The 15,892-nt window shown below is 45.2% G+C and overlaps 1 protein-coding gene across 6 annotated transcripts in view; it reads left to right on the forward strand.

The window, feature by feature from the left end:
- Nucleotides 1-15,892, forward strand: part of LOC118393824 (AT-rich interactive domain-containing protein 3B-like) — a 74,014-nt gene that overhangs the window by 53,959 nt on the left and 4,163 nt on the right. For 2 of the 6 annotated variants that reach the window (XM_035786937.2, XM_052462189.1), the window contains exons 5-8: nt 11,237-11,420; nt 13,054-13,307; nt 14,815-15,084; nt 15,754-15,795. In XM_035786937.2, the coding sequence (XP_035642830.2) occupies nt 11,237-11,420; nt 13,054-13,307; nt 14,815-15,084; nt 15,754-15,795 (750 nt within the window). The other 4 variants (XR_004827622.2, XM_052462191.1, XM_052462190.1 and 1 more) reach the window with 4 other exon arrangements.

The following is a 15,892-nucleotide window of genomic DNA, read 5'->3' on the forward strand; positions in this document are numbered from 1 at the left end:
GCCAGGTGGGGCTAGCATCCCACGTACCCTATGTACCCTAGTGAGGTTAAAAGTTGTGCAATACATGGGGAATATGGTGCTATTTGAGACGCAACTTGGGTCTGGGGCTGGTCCAGGCAGGAGCTGGGGATGGGCTGACTGAGTAGATTGGTCTCCTGAGGGAGGAAAGAGTGGGAACCGCAGGGCCAACCCCAGCCCAGCGCAGTCAGAGCCACTGCTTTATAATAAATGCCTTCTAGAATGTAGACAGATGCCGACAAGTATTCTTAGCTGCAGATATTTCTCTCTTTGATCAAAGATGTGGTCAACATGTTGATATGTTAGAGGTCTGAGATTGTCTTGGGTAATTTTAAAACCTCGCCCGCCTAAATTACAAAGCCGTATTTAGATGCAGGCTCATCCACAGGCAGACCCATCAGTCCTCTTTTTTCCCCCACTTCAAAACCATAGGAAATTGCGTTTTTCCTGATGTTAGCTCGATGGGAATCTACTCTATCTTATTTGTTTAGTTTCGGTACCATCAGGGGCCCGCCCTTTTTTTTGTGTGTCTTTCTCTCTCCCCCCCCTTTCCTGAATCAATCCACTTGGTTGTGGGATGTATTTAGTGATGTAAATGATGCAGACAGAAACAGAATGAATAGAGCTGTGACAATTCCCTTCTCTATTTGACAAGGTTTCAATCTGAATGTTGTAATGTTAATGTAACATCTCTATAGTTCTCTCTTTGTCCTGTCCATCCAGTGATGGAGATAGTTAATGGCCCCCGATGGAGATCTTCACCAGCACAATAGCCCGGCGCTGACATACAGTATGGTTTATATAGTACTGTTACATACGTTTCGGTAATGTACGGGTACACATTGGGTTTCCAAGAGAAACAAAGAATGACATATGTCTGTACTGTCGGTGGACGAAGGATGTCTCATAAGAGCCTGGTGTACTAATTTACGCACACAGTCAGTGCTACAGTATCGATCCTAGACCTTCTACTTTTTATTGCTTTCTCTAGGTTACAATGTCAGCCCATATGGTCCATGTATGGAGACTGGAACCTTGAGCTGGAATGAAACTATCAGCAGTTACCATAGAGGGTTTTGTATTGAGTTGTGAGGAGTACCTGGTTTTCTCTCCTCCACACCCTATGCTATCCCCAGTCCACAGCAGCTGATGCTCCTGTATTGATCACCTCTTGCTGAGGTCCAAATTGGCTCGCCAGCTGATGGCTTTATCTATCAATCTGGGTGTCCATTGATTAGAGCAGTTATCTGTGTTACAAAGAGAAGAGTGGGGGAGGGGGGGGGCGCAGAGGTCCACTGAGACCCTGTCAATGGTCCTCCTGCCGGTGGGGGGAGAGGTTTCTGTCCCCTACCTACCCTCTAAACCAGCCCTGTTCTAGTTGGCCACCTCTGTGGTCACTGCAGCAGCCCAGTTCTTATTACCTCAGGCGAGAATGATGACGTTTTATACTTTGTCGGGGAGAGTAAACGTAGAAGCACAGTGGAGATCGAAAAGCCGTCAAATGTGTTCAACATGTCAAATTTCGACACCAAGCCAATTTTTGCTTAAAAAAATACATTTACCCACCAGCGCAATTTGGTTATATTAGACTACCGAAACTGAATACAAATGTAAAAGTGTAGGTTATGGTTTGATCACCTCTTTATCTGATGGACTGATGATTAGAGTCAAGTCAGCCAGTAGTCCAAGCCAGACCCCGGCCTCGAGGGACCAAAGGGATTTGGGTTACAGTTGAAGTGGCTGTCTCACTTTTCGCGTTATCCACATTCCACCCTTTCAATCCCCCTCCCCCAATTCACCAGGTGACCCATCTTTATGACCCGAGAGAGAGAGTCATGTTTCTCTCTCTTTTTAATCTTTCTTTCTCCCTCTCTTTTGCTCCTTCTCTCACCCCTTTTATCGCTGATCATCTTACTGAGCTAATCGTTCCCAATGAGAGAGAGAGATTACCGTCCCCATTTTGGACTGCAGCCAGATCACGGTCTACTCCGTGAGTTGTTGCTGTTGTTCCTTTATCATTGACAAGACTGTATCAAAGGATTTTTCCTATAAATAAAAAAAGGCTCTCGTTACCCAGGCTTCAATCTAGTGATTGACATGTTGTGTATTGAGTTTAACATATAATGGAAGGTCTCTTTGCAATTTACTCTTCAAATGTTTGTTGTGAGATTTCTGTGTCACGGTTTGTCATGAGACACTACCCCCTCCTCCCCCGGGGCCTGGCCGGCACCAGCTGTGCTTTTATATCCCCGCCTGCCTGGTGTTATTGGCCTCCTACATATATAGGGGGTCATCTTAACTCTCGCTATAGATAGGAGGGCTGTTTGGCTGCTGTGTGTCCACATACATATTCCGTACCACTTGATATGAATTGGTCAGTCATGTGATGCATATGAATGGCTCTCCCCAGACTAAAGATAGCTGAAGAATTCCATACCGTCGTTGGACTTTACCTTCTATGTCCCTCGGCCCAGCATTAAAAATCAAACAAACACTGCTCCAGCATAGCAGGCCCTGACAATACCAGGCTCATGTAAACCAAATGGCCTTGGGTCCCTGGGTAAACTAAACACTCAGTAGGAGCAGTAAGGGCTGCTTGTAGACTGTAGTGGGTCTGAGACAGAGGGGCAGAACAGTGGTGGGGAGCTGCAGGCCCTTGTTTGGTCTAATCTGGGATGTTGCTGGTGGTGGATCCAAAGGGGTTTGGGGGGGGGGGCGACGACACTGACATGAGGCAGAGGCCATTTGTGTTCTGGCTGACACCTTATAGCAGTAATCCAGTCTTTATCCACGTGGCAGTCTTTTCCCTCGTCTGCTATCCCATCCACCTCATCCGCTCCTTCCCTCTCTGAGCTTGGGGGGGTGTATATAGAGAAAGGGGGAGGGAGGTCCACAGAAAGCGATATATCCTTTAGATAATGATGGGCTTATAAATGCGCTCCTGCTTGCCCTTGTTTCTCTCTCTTTCTCACCTCTCTCTCCATCCACTCTTTCCTTCCTCTTTCCCTCTTCCCTCACTCCAAAGAGGTGCATGGTAATGAAATCCCACACCTCGTGGCAGCACATTCTGTAAAAAAATGCATTTCCTGTCTCCTCTCCCCAGCCCCTGTCAGCTGGAATGGGAGTAATGTGAAATCAGCAATATTTAATTTACGATGCCGTCATAAGAGCCAGTTCATTTATTTATTATATAATTATTTAATGCAGACAGCTGGTTTACAAAAAAAAAATGGGCAGGGATCATCATGTAATGACCTTTTAGTTTTTTGTCACATGGAGATGGATTGCGTCCTTGGAACTGTAGGGGGCAGTGTGGATGGTGCAGGGGGAAGGGGGTTATACTTATCATGTGGCAAAGGGATGCTTCAACACCAGTCTCATTGGTGTTTTTTAAATGTTCTGTTTTCTCCCCTGGAACAGTGACTCGCTAACTGACTGGTTCAGACTGGAGTAGGCTGGTCTCCCTCTTTTTGATCTTGTTCTCTATCCAGCGTAGTGTCTTCTAAGCTGGGCTGTGCCCACTACTGACAATAATGCCTCAATTACTGTACTGTAACTCCCTCCCAGTGGGGTGAGAGGTGGCTGCCTCCCTAGCCCTTCCTGCCACTATGGGCCTCTCTCTGTTGGGCTCTGGCCCTGTCTGAACACTGGAAGTACTGCGAATGGAGGAAGGAGTTAGGGAGTGGCTCAGGGAGCCTTCACCACCACAGCACTTCCCACCACCATGACCTCTGACCTCTACAGCCATTAATCATTCGCCTCCTGATGGCCCTGTCCCAGGGGGGAAATCAGTCCAGGGCAAAGGATGATGGGAGGTGAAGCCTGTAGCCAATTACAAATCGTTTCGGTGCTGCAGTGGACAAATCCCTGCTGCCCTTTGAGAGAAAGCAGCCAATAGTGGCCTACATTAACGCTAGCATGAGCTAATGCTTCAGCTGTTCAATATGTGGCCTGCTATCATGGCTACGCTGCTCTGCTACTCATTTCTACATCGACTGACTCTGGGGTGGTGATTCCCATATTAAAACGTGTTTAAAGTGATTGTGCCCACAGGCCCAAAAGAGCTGGAGCAGATGTTTTATCACCAAAGACTGGTGGGTTGTTAGTTCTCACTAATGTTTCTCTATCTCCTCCAGTCCAGCTGAAGGGGCTTTGGTTAATTACGTAATTTAATCATTTTCATAAATGGGTTGTTGCAGTTTGCTCACATTTCAGCAGATCCTGTTGAAACGTGTTCATTTGCGTTAGGCTTATTGTAGCGTTAGGTTTATTGTAGAGGTAGGTTTATTGTAGCGGTAGGTTTATTGTAGCGGTAGGTTTATTGTAGCGGTAGGTTTATTGTAGCGGTAGGTTTATTGTAGCGGTAGGTTTATTGTAGCGGTAGGTTTATTGTAGCGGTAGGTTTATTGTAGCGGTAGGTTTATTGTTGCGTTAGGTTTATTGTAGCGGTAGGTTTATTGTTGCGGTAGGTTTATTGTTGCGTTAGGTTTATTGTTGCGTTAGGTTTATTGTTGCGTTAGGTTTATTGTAGCGTTAGGTTTATTGTAGCGTTAGGTTTATTGTTGCGTTAGGTTTATTGTAGCGTTAGGTTTATTGTAGCGTTAGGTTTATTGTTGCGTTAGGTTTATTGTAGCGTTAGGTTTATTGTAGCGTTAGGTTTATTGTTGCGTTAGGTTTATTGTAGCGTTAGGTTTATTGTAGCGTTAGGTTTATTGTAGCGTTAGGTTTATTGTAGCGTCAGGTTTATTGTAGCGTCAGGTTTATTGTTGCGGTAGGTTTATTGTAGCGGTAGGTTTATTGTAGCGGTAGGTTTATTGTTGCGTTAGGTTTATTGTAGCGTTAGGTTTATTGTTGCGGTAGGTTTATTGTTGCGTTAGGTTTATTGTTGCGTTAGGTTTATTGTTGCGTTAGGTTTATTGTAGCGGTAGGTTTATTGTAGCGGTAGGTTTATTGTAGCGGTAGGTTTATTGTAGCGTTAGGTTTATTGTAGCGGTAGGTTTATTGTAGCGTAGGTTTATTGTTGCGGTAGGTTTATTGTTGCGTTAGGTTTATTGTAGCGTTAGGTTTATTGTAGCGGTAGGTTTATTGTAGCGGTAGGTTTATTGTAGCGGTAGGTTTATTGTAGCGGTAGGTTTATTGTAGCGGTAGGTTTATTGTTGCGGTAGGTTTATTGTAGCGGTAGGTTTATTGTAGCGGTAGGTTTATTGTAGCGGTAGGTTTATTGTAGCGGTAGGTTTATAGTAGCGTTAGGTTTATTGTAGCGTTAGGTTTATTGTAGCGTTAGGTTTATTGTAGCGTTAGGTTTATAATAATAATAATATATGCCATTTAGCAGACGCTTTTATCCAAAGCGACTTACAGTCATGTGTGCATACATTCTACGTATGGGTGGTCCCGGGAATCAAACCCACTACCCTGGCGTTACAAGCGCCATGCTCTACCAACTGAGCTACAGAAGTTACACATCTGTCTGGTATCGGCCATGCATACTTACTGTTGTTTAACTAGCCTGGACCCAGATCTGGTTGATTGTAGCGGTAGGTTTATTGTAGCGGTAGGTTTATTGTAGCGGTAGGTTTATTGTAGCGGTAGGTTTATTGTAGCGGTAGGTTTATTGTAGCGGTAGGTTTATTGTAGCGGTAGGTTTATTGTAGCGGTAGGTTTATTGTAGCGGTAGGTTTATAATAATAATAATATATGCCATTTAGCAGACGCTTTTATCCAAAGCGACTTACAGTCATGTGTGCATACATTCTACGTATGGGTGGTCCCGGGAATCGAACCCACTACCCTGGCGTTACAAGCGCCATGCTCTACCAACTGAGCTACAGAAGTTACACATCTGTCTGGTATCGGCCATGCATACTTACTGTTGTTTAACTAGCCTGGACCCAGATCTGGTTGATTGTAGCGGTAGGTTTATTGTAGCGGTAGGTTTATTGTAGCGGTAGGTTTATTGTAGCGGTAGGTTTATTGTAGCGGTAGGTTTATTGTAGCGGTAGGTTTATTGTAGCGGTAGGTTTATTGTAGCGGTAGGTTTATTGTAGCGGTAGGTTTATTGTAGCGGTAGGTTTATCGTAGCGGTAGGTTTATCGTAGCGGTAGGTTTATCGTAGCGGTAGGTTTATCGTAGCGGTAGGTTTATCGTTAGGTTTATTGTAGCGTTAGGTTTATTGTAGCGTTTGTATTTTGTTTACGCAGGCAGAATATCTGCTTCAGAGGAAAAAAATCTATTGTCTAAATTAAAATACCGATTCTTGCAAAAAAAACACTTCTCTACATCGCTTCCTGATGCTCCTATTCCTAACATTGATATTAGTTCGCTGGAATGGAATAGAGGCATTGATGTGAATTAAAGCCTAAATGCTGGGTTGTCAGTGCAGGTCAGGTCTATTGTGCTTATCTGTTCTGGCCTCATTGTCCAGGGGGACATACGGCTGGCTGTGTATGAAAACGGCTTCTTGCTGACCTGCACTTTAATTCAGACATCAATAACCCCAGGCCAACCTCTGACCCCTGCAGTTGTACTAATTGTTTGATGCAGGTTGATGTCCTTGCAGCGCTGCATTAAATAACTGTGGCCTGACCAGGGCTCAGGCTGGCCTTTTACACCACATTCCTTCTGCTTTTGATAGGCTGTATGTTCTGGAAGCGCTGGGTCGGGCTGGGCTACTGCCTCCTGTTCTATCTACCCTCTACCCAGCCTCTCTCTCTGGTGGCTGGTGGTAGTGACACCATGCTCTCTGTGCTAATCAAACATCCTGCCTGATGTCATCTCATCCACCACACAGAGAGACAGGACTCCAGACACATTAGTGGGCTGTTGGCACTTCCTCAATCTTACAGGAAACTGATATGTCCTAGCGGCCATGGACAATCTAAAGTTCATATTATGTGTATATTGTACCCTAGTTTTGTGAAATGTCTGTTTCTCCTTTCAGACTTGTTTTATTTATTACTACTCAATACTACTACTACAGTACTATAGATAAGAACAAATTGTCAACTGACTTGCCTAGTAAAATAAAGGTAAAATGTAAAAATAAAAAAAATTAAATATTTTGGCAAAGGTGTCATCTGTTTCGGAGTCTGTTAATTGTCTCCAGAGATCAGAATGTTGAATTCCGGGAAAAGCTGAGACTATTCCCACTGTCTCGTAGGTGTAGTGGATTTTGATTTCCTAGCTTAGCTAGCTGTAGTTACCGCTGGCTTAGTTGATGGCCTACTGTATATAGGCTTTAGTCGTAAGTAGGGTTGCAAAGATTCAGAAACGTTTTGGTAAATTTCAAGGAATTTTCCTGGAAATGTTCCATGGGAAGTTAAGCCTGGGAATTTAGGGAATTTTGCTTAAATTCATCAAAAAAGTTAGCTTATAACAGTGAAACTTTTTTTGTGGGATACACATAAGGCAATTCTAGGTCTTGTGGCATATTTTGGTTAAACTATCCCCAATTCAATGGAATTGCAACCCTCTGCATGCACAGTGCATTCTTCCATCACATGTACTGTACAGCTGATTCTCAAGATCCTCCACACTAATGAGGTGCTATTGAGCCCACAATACTACACTGTCTGAGCCAAGGACTACATGCTTTCTCGTAAGTTTTGATTTCAATACTGGGTGGGGTGAATATATTTTATGACATATGATTTTTTGTTAACTAGTAAATAGTAGCCTTCAGCAAAGTGTGTTAAAATATTTTATGCTAGTTAGTTTTTGCTACCATGTGGGGTTTTAGCTTGCTTGAGCCTGCTAACTGAGAAGTGTTAATTCACCTGTTTCCATACATGTTTAATTTTAAAACATTTATCTTACAAAGGAGTTGTTTAATCTAACTGCTTAACTATTTATCTGTACATGGAATTGTATTTGTTTTTTTACTCTTTTCTAATCTTTACAGGAAAATGCCACAGGCACTATCTGATGTGTGGATACATTTCACTGCAGCTAATGTAGAAGGAAAAGCTCTGTACATTTGCGAATACTGTGCCAAATCATATGTGAAGAATGTAACAAAGATGCAGAATCATCTGACCAAGTGCATAAAGTTCCCTCAGCGCTCACAACACGCAACCTCTGATAAAAGTCCCTCTACTTCCATTCGAAGTGAAAATGATGAATCAGACACCTTATCGATAGCAACAGCTCATGGTTCTCCTGGAATCAGAAGTTTTTTAGACTCAATGGAGGAACGTAGTCAGAGAAATGCTGATGTCTGATGCTGATGTCTTGCTCGAGCTGTGTATGCAACTGGTTAATCTCTGCTCACAGGCAATGTGTATTGGAAGAGATTTCTGAATGTTCTTCGCCCAACATACACCCCTCCAACCAGACATGCTTTATCTACTCATTTGCTGGATGCAGTGTTCAAGTGCAGGTCAAGCAAATCATAGAGAAAGCAGACTGTATTGCAATCATCTACTGATCGGTAGTCGAATGTTCGTGGGCAAGGAATAATTAACCACATCTTCACCCCTCAACCAGTATTCTACAAGAGCACAGACACAAGGGACAACAGACACACCGGTCTCTACATTGCAGATGAGCTGAAGGCAGTCATCAATGACCTTGGACCACAGAAAGTATTTGGACTGGTGACAGACAATGCTGCGAACATGACGGCTGCTTGGTCTAAAGTGAAGGAGTCCTACCCTCACATCACACCCATTGGCTGTGCTGCTCATTCATTAAATCTGCTCCTCAAGGACATCATGGCACTGAAAACAATGGATACACTCTACAAGAGAGCCATGGAAATGGTTAGGTTTGCTGCTATAACTTGATGACCCTTCACAATCTACCTCACCAAGCAAAGTGAGAAGAATAAGAGCAACACATTGAAGCTGCCACTCATTGGGGTGGTGTTGTCATCATGTTTGACAGTCTCCTTGAGGGGAAGGAGTCTCTCCAAGAAATTGCCATATCAGTCTGCTCATATGGACAGCCCCATCAAGAGGATCCTCCTGCATGATGTATTTTGGGAGAGAGTGGTAAGCAGGCTGAAACTCCTGAAACCTATAGCAGTAGCCATTGCATGGATTTAGGGAGACAATGCCATCCTGTCTGATGTTTAGACTCTGCTTGCAGATGTAAGAGAAGAAATCCGTACTGCCCTGCCCACTTCACTGTTGCTCCAAGCAGAGGAAACTGCAGTTCTGAAATGCATCAAAAAGCATGTTGAACCCCAAGTATGCTGGCAAGAGCATCCTGTCTGGTGCAGAGATCAACAAGGCCTATGGTGTCATCATTAACGTGTCTCGCCACCTTGGCCTGGATGAGGGCAAGGTCCTTGGCAGTCTGGCGAAGTACACTTCCAAGCAAGGGCTTTGGGATGGATATGGCAGTCGTGCCAACATATCTCATCAGCCACCTGGTGGAAGGGACTTTGTGGATCTAAGGCTCTTTCCCCTGTTGGCTCCATCATCCTCCAAATCCCACCAACATCAGCCACCTCAGAGAGCAAGTGGTCTTTGTTTGGGAACACACGCAACAGGATGACCAATACAAGGGTTGAAGAATTGGTGGCTATCCGGACAAATGTTGAGGCATTTTGAGCCTGACAACGAGCCATCCTCAACAAGGTTGGAAAGTGACAGTGAAGAATGAGGCCTCAGAGTCTGATGTTCAAGAGGTGGACATTGAGAAGGTCCAGGGAGAAGACATGGAAGCCTGAGAGGAAGACAAATGAAGCTTTAGTTTGTAGACTATCATTTTACAGATGCATGTTGAAAATGTGTTGGGGAGATGCGATGGATCATTGGGGATCATTCAATATTCCCTTTTGTTGTTCAGTGAAATTATCCCATAAGTCAACTCATTTAATTGAAGTTCAATTCGTAACTAAATATTTTTTTATTTCTATTGGTTTGATTTAATAATTTGCAATTATGTCTACTTATGATAAAGTAAAAGGTTTATGTTTCTGTCTCCATATGAAATGGTAAATATATCCAATGCAAAAAAACATATACATTTAAATGGTATTCATGTTAATTTGCATATATTTCTGTTAATTCCCATCTATTCCTGTTAATTCCCATGAAAAGTTCCCCAAAATGTGCAACCCTAGTCATAAGGGTTTGCAGTGTTTGACAACACATGTTCCTCTCTGACATGAGATGAGGTTATGCCTCTGCAGCCACACCCAGCCCCAGAGTTATCTAGCAACACTTACACAACCTAGCCCATGTGTCCTCCAGTTAGAGCCAACGATTCTAATGGTTTAATTAAAGACAACCTGTGCCTCGGAGGACTGGACTGACTGGCTGCTGCTAACTTGAGACTTTGAATCAGGACCAGGGCTTATCTCCTCTCCTGGCCTGATCATATTGCTATTTGAAAAATACATTAATGGGTCTTATTCCAGGTTAGAGCTGCTAGCATCCTGCGGAGGCTGGGAGGATTGGCTGCTATTAACCACTGTGACACAAAGCTGGCCTGGCTTCCGCCTGGCCGTCCTCTCTACTCAGCAACCACTCTGCACCAGGCCCCGGGCAGCACTAGCACAACAGCTAACAGCCGAGGGGTGTGGATTTACTCTGCACAATCCCCTAAATAAGCTTAATTATACCAGGCTATACATGCCCCCCCGCCCAAAGATTAGCAGGCCAACAATCCCCCCCGACATGTCAGGACTGGAGAGTGGCACGTAGCACTTTTTTCTAGGCCAGGGTTACACCTCCCCACCCCTCACCCCCCCGACACACACACTTTCTACACGCTTTACTGCAGATAAGCTGTTAACAAGAGTAATGCATGTGTATCAAAAGTCTGGAGCAGGTTCACTTTGTTGTTTGCAAAACCCTCTTTCCAGGTCCAGCTGTCTTTGCCTTAACTTGGCTAATATGTTCTCTTTGTCAATTCTATTCCTTTGTGTTTACGTTTCCCAGTCTAATCCAACCGGCTCTTTGAGTTATGGGCCTCTGTCACCGAGAGCAGTAACGATATCATCTGGGTATTTGTTTCAGCAAACAATGTGGGGTGAAAATGTACTTTCAATAATAGAAGATTGCGTACCGTTTCTGTTACAATTAACTTTTCAAAGCATGTTACAGTGCTATGAAAATATTCAGAGGAAAAAATTAAACAATGTTCACTTTTTTAAAAAGTTGTTAAAATGTGCAACAAACCTCTTCATCCACACCATTCCAGCTCCTTCAGCAATGTCACTTTAACAGGATATTTGGATCCATATTGATGTGTGTGGTTCTACCTTCAGGGACTCCAGTGAACCGCATCCCCATCATGGCCAAGCAGGTTCTGGACCTGTACATGCTTTACAAGCTGGTGACGGAGAAGGGCGGCCTGGTAGAGGTCATCAACAAGAAGATCTGGAGAGAGATCACCAAGGGCCTCAGCCTGCCCACCTCTATCACCTCTGCTGCCTTCACCCTCCGCACACAGTAAGTCTCTCTCTCTCACTCACTCACTCACTCACTCACTCACTCACTCACTCACTCACTCACTCACTCACTCACTCACTCACTCACTCACTCACTGCCTGCATTCCATCCTCCATCCATTACACCACACGTGTGAGGAGCCCATTGATCCAATAGATTTTGTGATGTGATTTGGGCCAGAGTTCACAACAATTGAGGTGGGCTTTCACTGAGGGGCGAGCGCTCTGCATTCTGTTAGCCCCTGTGTAGGGCTTTAGCTCTCTATACTACTGCCTGTATACCAGAGAGCCTTAATGAACCTTTATGTATTTTTAATGCTAGCCTACTCAGCCTGCCTGTTCTCTCCAGCAGCAATGGTCCACTGGTCTTATCTAATGGATATTGCTCTTCACTCTGTATTGATCCTCAGTCTCTCTCTCTCTCTCTCTCCATTATGCGCTTCGCTTTTATACATTTTTATGAGGTGGAAAAATACCTATGCTGCTAATACTACTGCACACTCAGGCTGTTACATACCATGGTCTCTGTTAGGTAGCTATTTGACCTCTCTGCAACTGCATCAACAAAATTATGTGAACACCTGCTCGTCCAACATCTCATTCCAAAGTCACAAGCATTAACATGGAGTTGGTCCCCCCCTTTGCTGTCTCCACTCTTCAGGGAAGGCTTTCCAGTAGATGTTGGAACATTGCTGCAGGAACTTGCTTCCATTCAGCCACAAGAGCATTAGGGAGGTGGGGCACTGATGTTGGGCGATTAGGCCTGGCTTGCAGTTGGCGTTCGAATCCATCCCAAAGGTGTTTGATGGGGTTGAGGTCAGGGCCCTGTGCTTGCCAGTCAAGTTCTTCCACACCGATCTCGACAAAAAAATTCTGGTTTGTGCACGGGGGCATTGTCATGCTGAAACAGGAAAGGGCCTTCCCCAAACTGTTGCCACAATGTTGGAAGCACAGAATTGTCTAGAATGTCATTGTCTGCTGGAGCATCAAGATTTCAGACTGCCAGATGGTGAAGCGTGCTCCATTGGCGGCGAGCATTACACCACTCCAGCCGACGCTTGGCATTGCTCAAGGAAATCTTAGGTTTGTGTGCGGCTGCTCGGCTATGGAAACTGGTTTAATGAAGCTCCCAACGTTCTTGTGCTGATGTTGCTTCCAAAGGCATTTTGGAACAGACGATTTTAAGCGCTACGCACTCTTTCTGTGAACTTGTGTGGCCTACCACTTCACGGCTGAGCCATTGTTGCTCCTAGACGTTTCCACTTCACAATAACAGCACTTTCAGTTGACCTGGGCAGCTCTATCAGGGGAGAAATTAGACAAACTGACTTGTAAGAAATTTGGCATCCTATGACGGTGCCACGTTGAAAGTCACTGAGCTCTTCAGTAAGGCCATTTTACTGCCAATGTTTGTCTATGGAGATTGCATGGCGGTGTGCTCGATTTTACACACCTGTCAGCAACGAGTGTGGCTGAAATAGCCGAATTCTCGAATTTGAAGGGGTGTCCTCATACTTTTGCAAATATAGTGTGTGTGTATGTACTCTGATCTGAAGACCATGTATGCACGCATGACTAAGTCACTTTGGTCTGCTAAATGGCATATCTTCCATCTTAATGTTTGTCTCATTCAGGTACATGAAGTACCTGTATCCTTTTGAGTGTGAGAGGAAAGGTCTAAGTTCGCCAGGCGAGCTTCAGGCGGCCATCGACAGTAACCGCCGGGAGGGCCGTCGCCCCAGCTACAGCAGCAGCCTCTTCCGCTTCTCCCCCAGCACAGCCCCTCACATCCTCTCCCCTCCCAAGATGCACCTGTCTGCACTGGGGGCGGGGGCTGCTGGGAGCCTCAACGGCCTGTTGGCCTCACCCGTCCACTCTCTCAAAAAAGGTGAGTATAAAAGGATCAACAACTTCTCAATAAACGACTGGGAATTAAGGGTTACGATTGGTTATAAATGTATTAATACAAATAAATACTGCAATTAAGATGAAGCCTAAACACACCGTAGGCATCTTGGCAAAAGGAAAACAAAGCCCATGCTGTGTATTGGGTTCAAATAAGATAGAAGTGAGAGTTTAGCTCCGAGTTTTGGAGCGCATCAGACTGATCGGAGCACAACCCTCAAGAAATATCCATAGTGCCGTGGCGCCCTCTGTCGCAATGGTTAGGAACTACAGGAGAATTTTCTTGAATTGTCTGGAAAGGATTAGACACCACAGCCTATAGAGAGTAGTATTACAAGAAGAAATGCTCTGATTTCTTAATAGCCCTTTACAGAAGTATTTTGTACGTAACGTTCATTGGCAGGCCTTGTGTTATGGAATCTCTGCAGCACAGGAGGTTGGTGACACCTTACTTGGGGAAGACAGGCTCTTGGGAATGGCTGGAGCGGAATAAGTGGAATGGTATCAAACACAAGGTTTCTGCCAACTGCATGGCGCAGCGATCTAAGGTACTGCATTGCAGTGCTTGAGACGTCACTACAGACCTGGGTTCGATCCCAGGCTGTGTCACAGCCGGCTGTGACTGAAAGACCCATGAGACGGCGCACTATTGACGTAGCGTCGTCCGGGTTAGGGGAGGGTTCGGCTGGCCGGGATGTCCTTGCGCTCTAGCGACTCCTTGTGGCGGGACGGTGTTTCCTCTGACACATTGGTGCGCCTGTTAAGCGAGCAGTGTCAAGAAGCAGTGAGACTTGGCTGGGTCATGTTTTGGAGGACGCATGGCTCTTGACCTTCGCCTCTCCCGAGTCCGTACGAGAGTTGCAGTGATGGGACAAGACTGTAAATACCAATTGGATATCATGAAATTGGGTACAAAACATATGGTTTCCATGTGTGATGCCATTCCATTAATTCCAACCATTATTATGAGCCGTCCTCCCCTCAGCAGCCTCCGCTGTTCTCCTGTGTGTATTGTACTGTAGACTGTGTGATGATCGATGCACTCCCTTTGGGATCAAAGCGTCTGAGTGTGACTGAGGGTTTGACCCTGGGCTGTTCACTGTCTCTTAACCATTTACTACTGATTAATAACATGTTTCCCACAGACAGCAGGACACTTTACGGCCAGCCTGGATTACAGCTGTCTGTCCTCATCAATGGGATCTGGCTGGATCACTACCATTACCTGTTTTTCTGATCTGATCTTGACTTTGATGTTATTGGAATGCGGCTCAGTTACAGAAAATACTGTATAATGGCCCACATAATTGCCGTGTTTTTTCTTCTTCTCTAAAATAGGTAGTTATTGTTTCAACAGGTCCCCCTCCCTTTCTTTGGCCTCATTTTACCACGTTAAATTGTCATTTTATTTTACGATACTGAAATGAATCTCATATTTTTGTTTCCATGGAAGTAACATATCCTACCTCTCCTACCCTGCCTGTCTTTAGAAGAGGTCACCCCCTCCGTGATGGCAGCGGCTCGTGGTACCTCCATGTCCCTGGCGCTGGGGCAGCAGCAGGTGGCAGGGCTGGCGCGGGCTGCCACTCTGGAGCAGCTGAGGGAGAAGCTGGAGACTGGCGAGGGCCCTGAGAGGAAGATGGCACGCCTGGCAGAGGAGCAGCAGCGTCTGATGCAGCAGGCCTTCCAACACAACCTGCTTGTCATGGCCTCACAGGTCCCCATGAACCTGCGCCTGGGCAACAGCACCACCGCTAGAGGTACGTGCCCAGGCTGACTCCCCCTGGGCACTCTATACAGTTACATATCATAGTCAGTTTGTATCTGACACATACAGTACATTCTATACGTATTCGAGACTGGAGTAATGCCTGATATGCACGAGTAATTCTTTTCTCAATGAAACGCATATATTTAAGTACACTAGTGATGCACGCTGAAGTTCCCTCGATGCCTGACTCTCTCTCTGAGCACCATGAAAAAACACGGCCTACACCAGATACCCTCACAGCTCTCCAACTCCCATTCCTCAGCTCCCCCGTGAGATACAGGATGACATATAGAAGCCATTATAAAGGCAACGCAGTGGTCACTGCACAACAGAGATGAAGGCTGCCAGGCCACTCTGCTAGCTGACTCACTGACCTGCGCCTCTTCAGCACAGCCTCTGGCTGTTTGGATGTACGTCATAACACATGCTTTATTTGGCGCCTTAATGTTATCACATGCTGGTTATTCCCCACGTCTGTCTCTCTCTCGCTCTCTCTCACACTCTCTCACTCACACACAGTAGAGGTGCAGCCTGTATGTGTGTTTGCGAGTACAACAATCAACACATTATGACTACTACACAATAAAAGCTTTGAGAGGGGAAGTGCAGATTGTTTTCCTGGAGTTACTGTGACATGATTGTGTTTCTCTCTCCTCAGTGGGTTATGCAGATGTATGCTGCAAGACACCCACAAGGAAATGTGCGTGACACCCGATTCTCACTTACTGCATGTTATTGTACAGTACCTGTGTAGACAATGAATAGAGAGAGTTTGATTCTAGTTCCCATGTTTCTGC

This window comes from Oncorhynchus keta, chromosome 14 (genome assembly GCF_023373465.1).
Source record: "Oncorhynchus keta strain PuntledgeMale-10-30-2019 chromosome 14, Oket_V2, whole genome shotgun sequence".
Classification (NCBI taxonomy): Eukaryota; Metazoa; Chordata; class Actinopteri; order Salmoniformes; family Salmonidae; genus Oncorhynchus; species Oncorhynchus keta.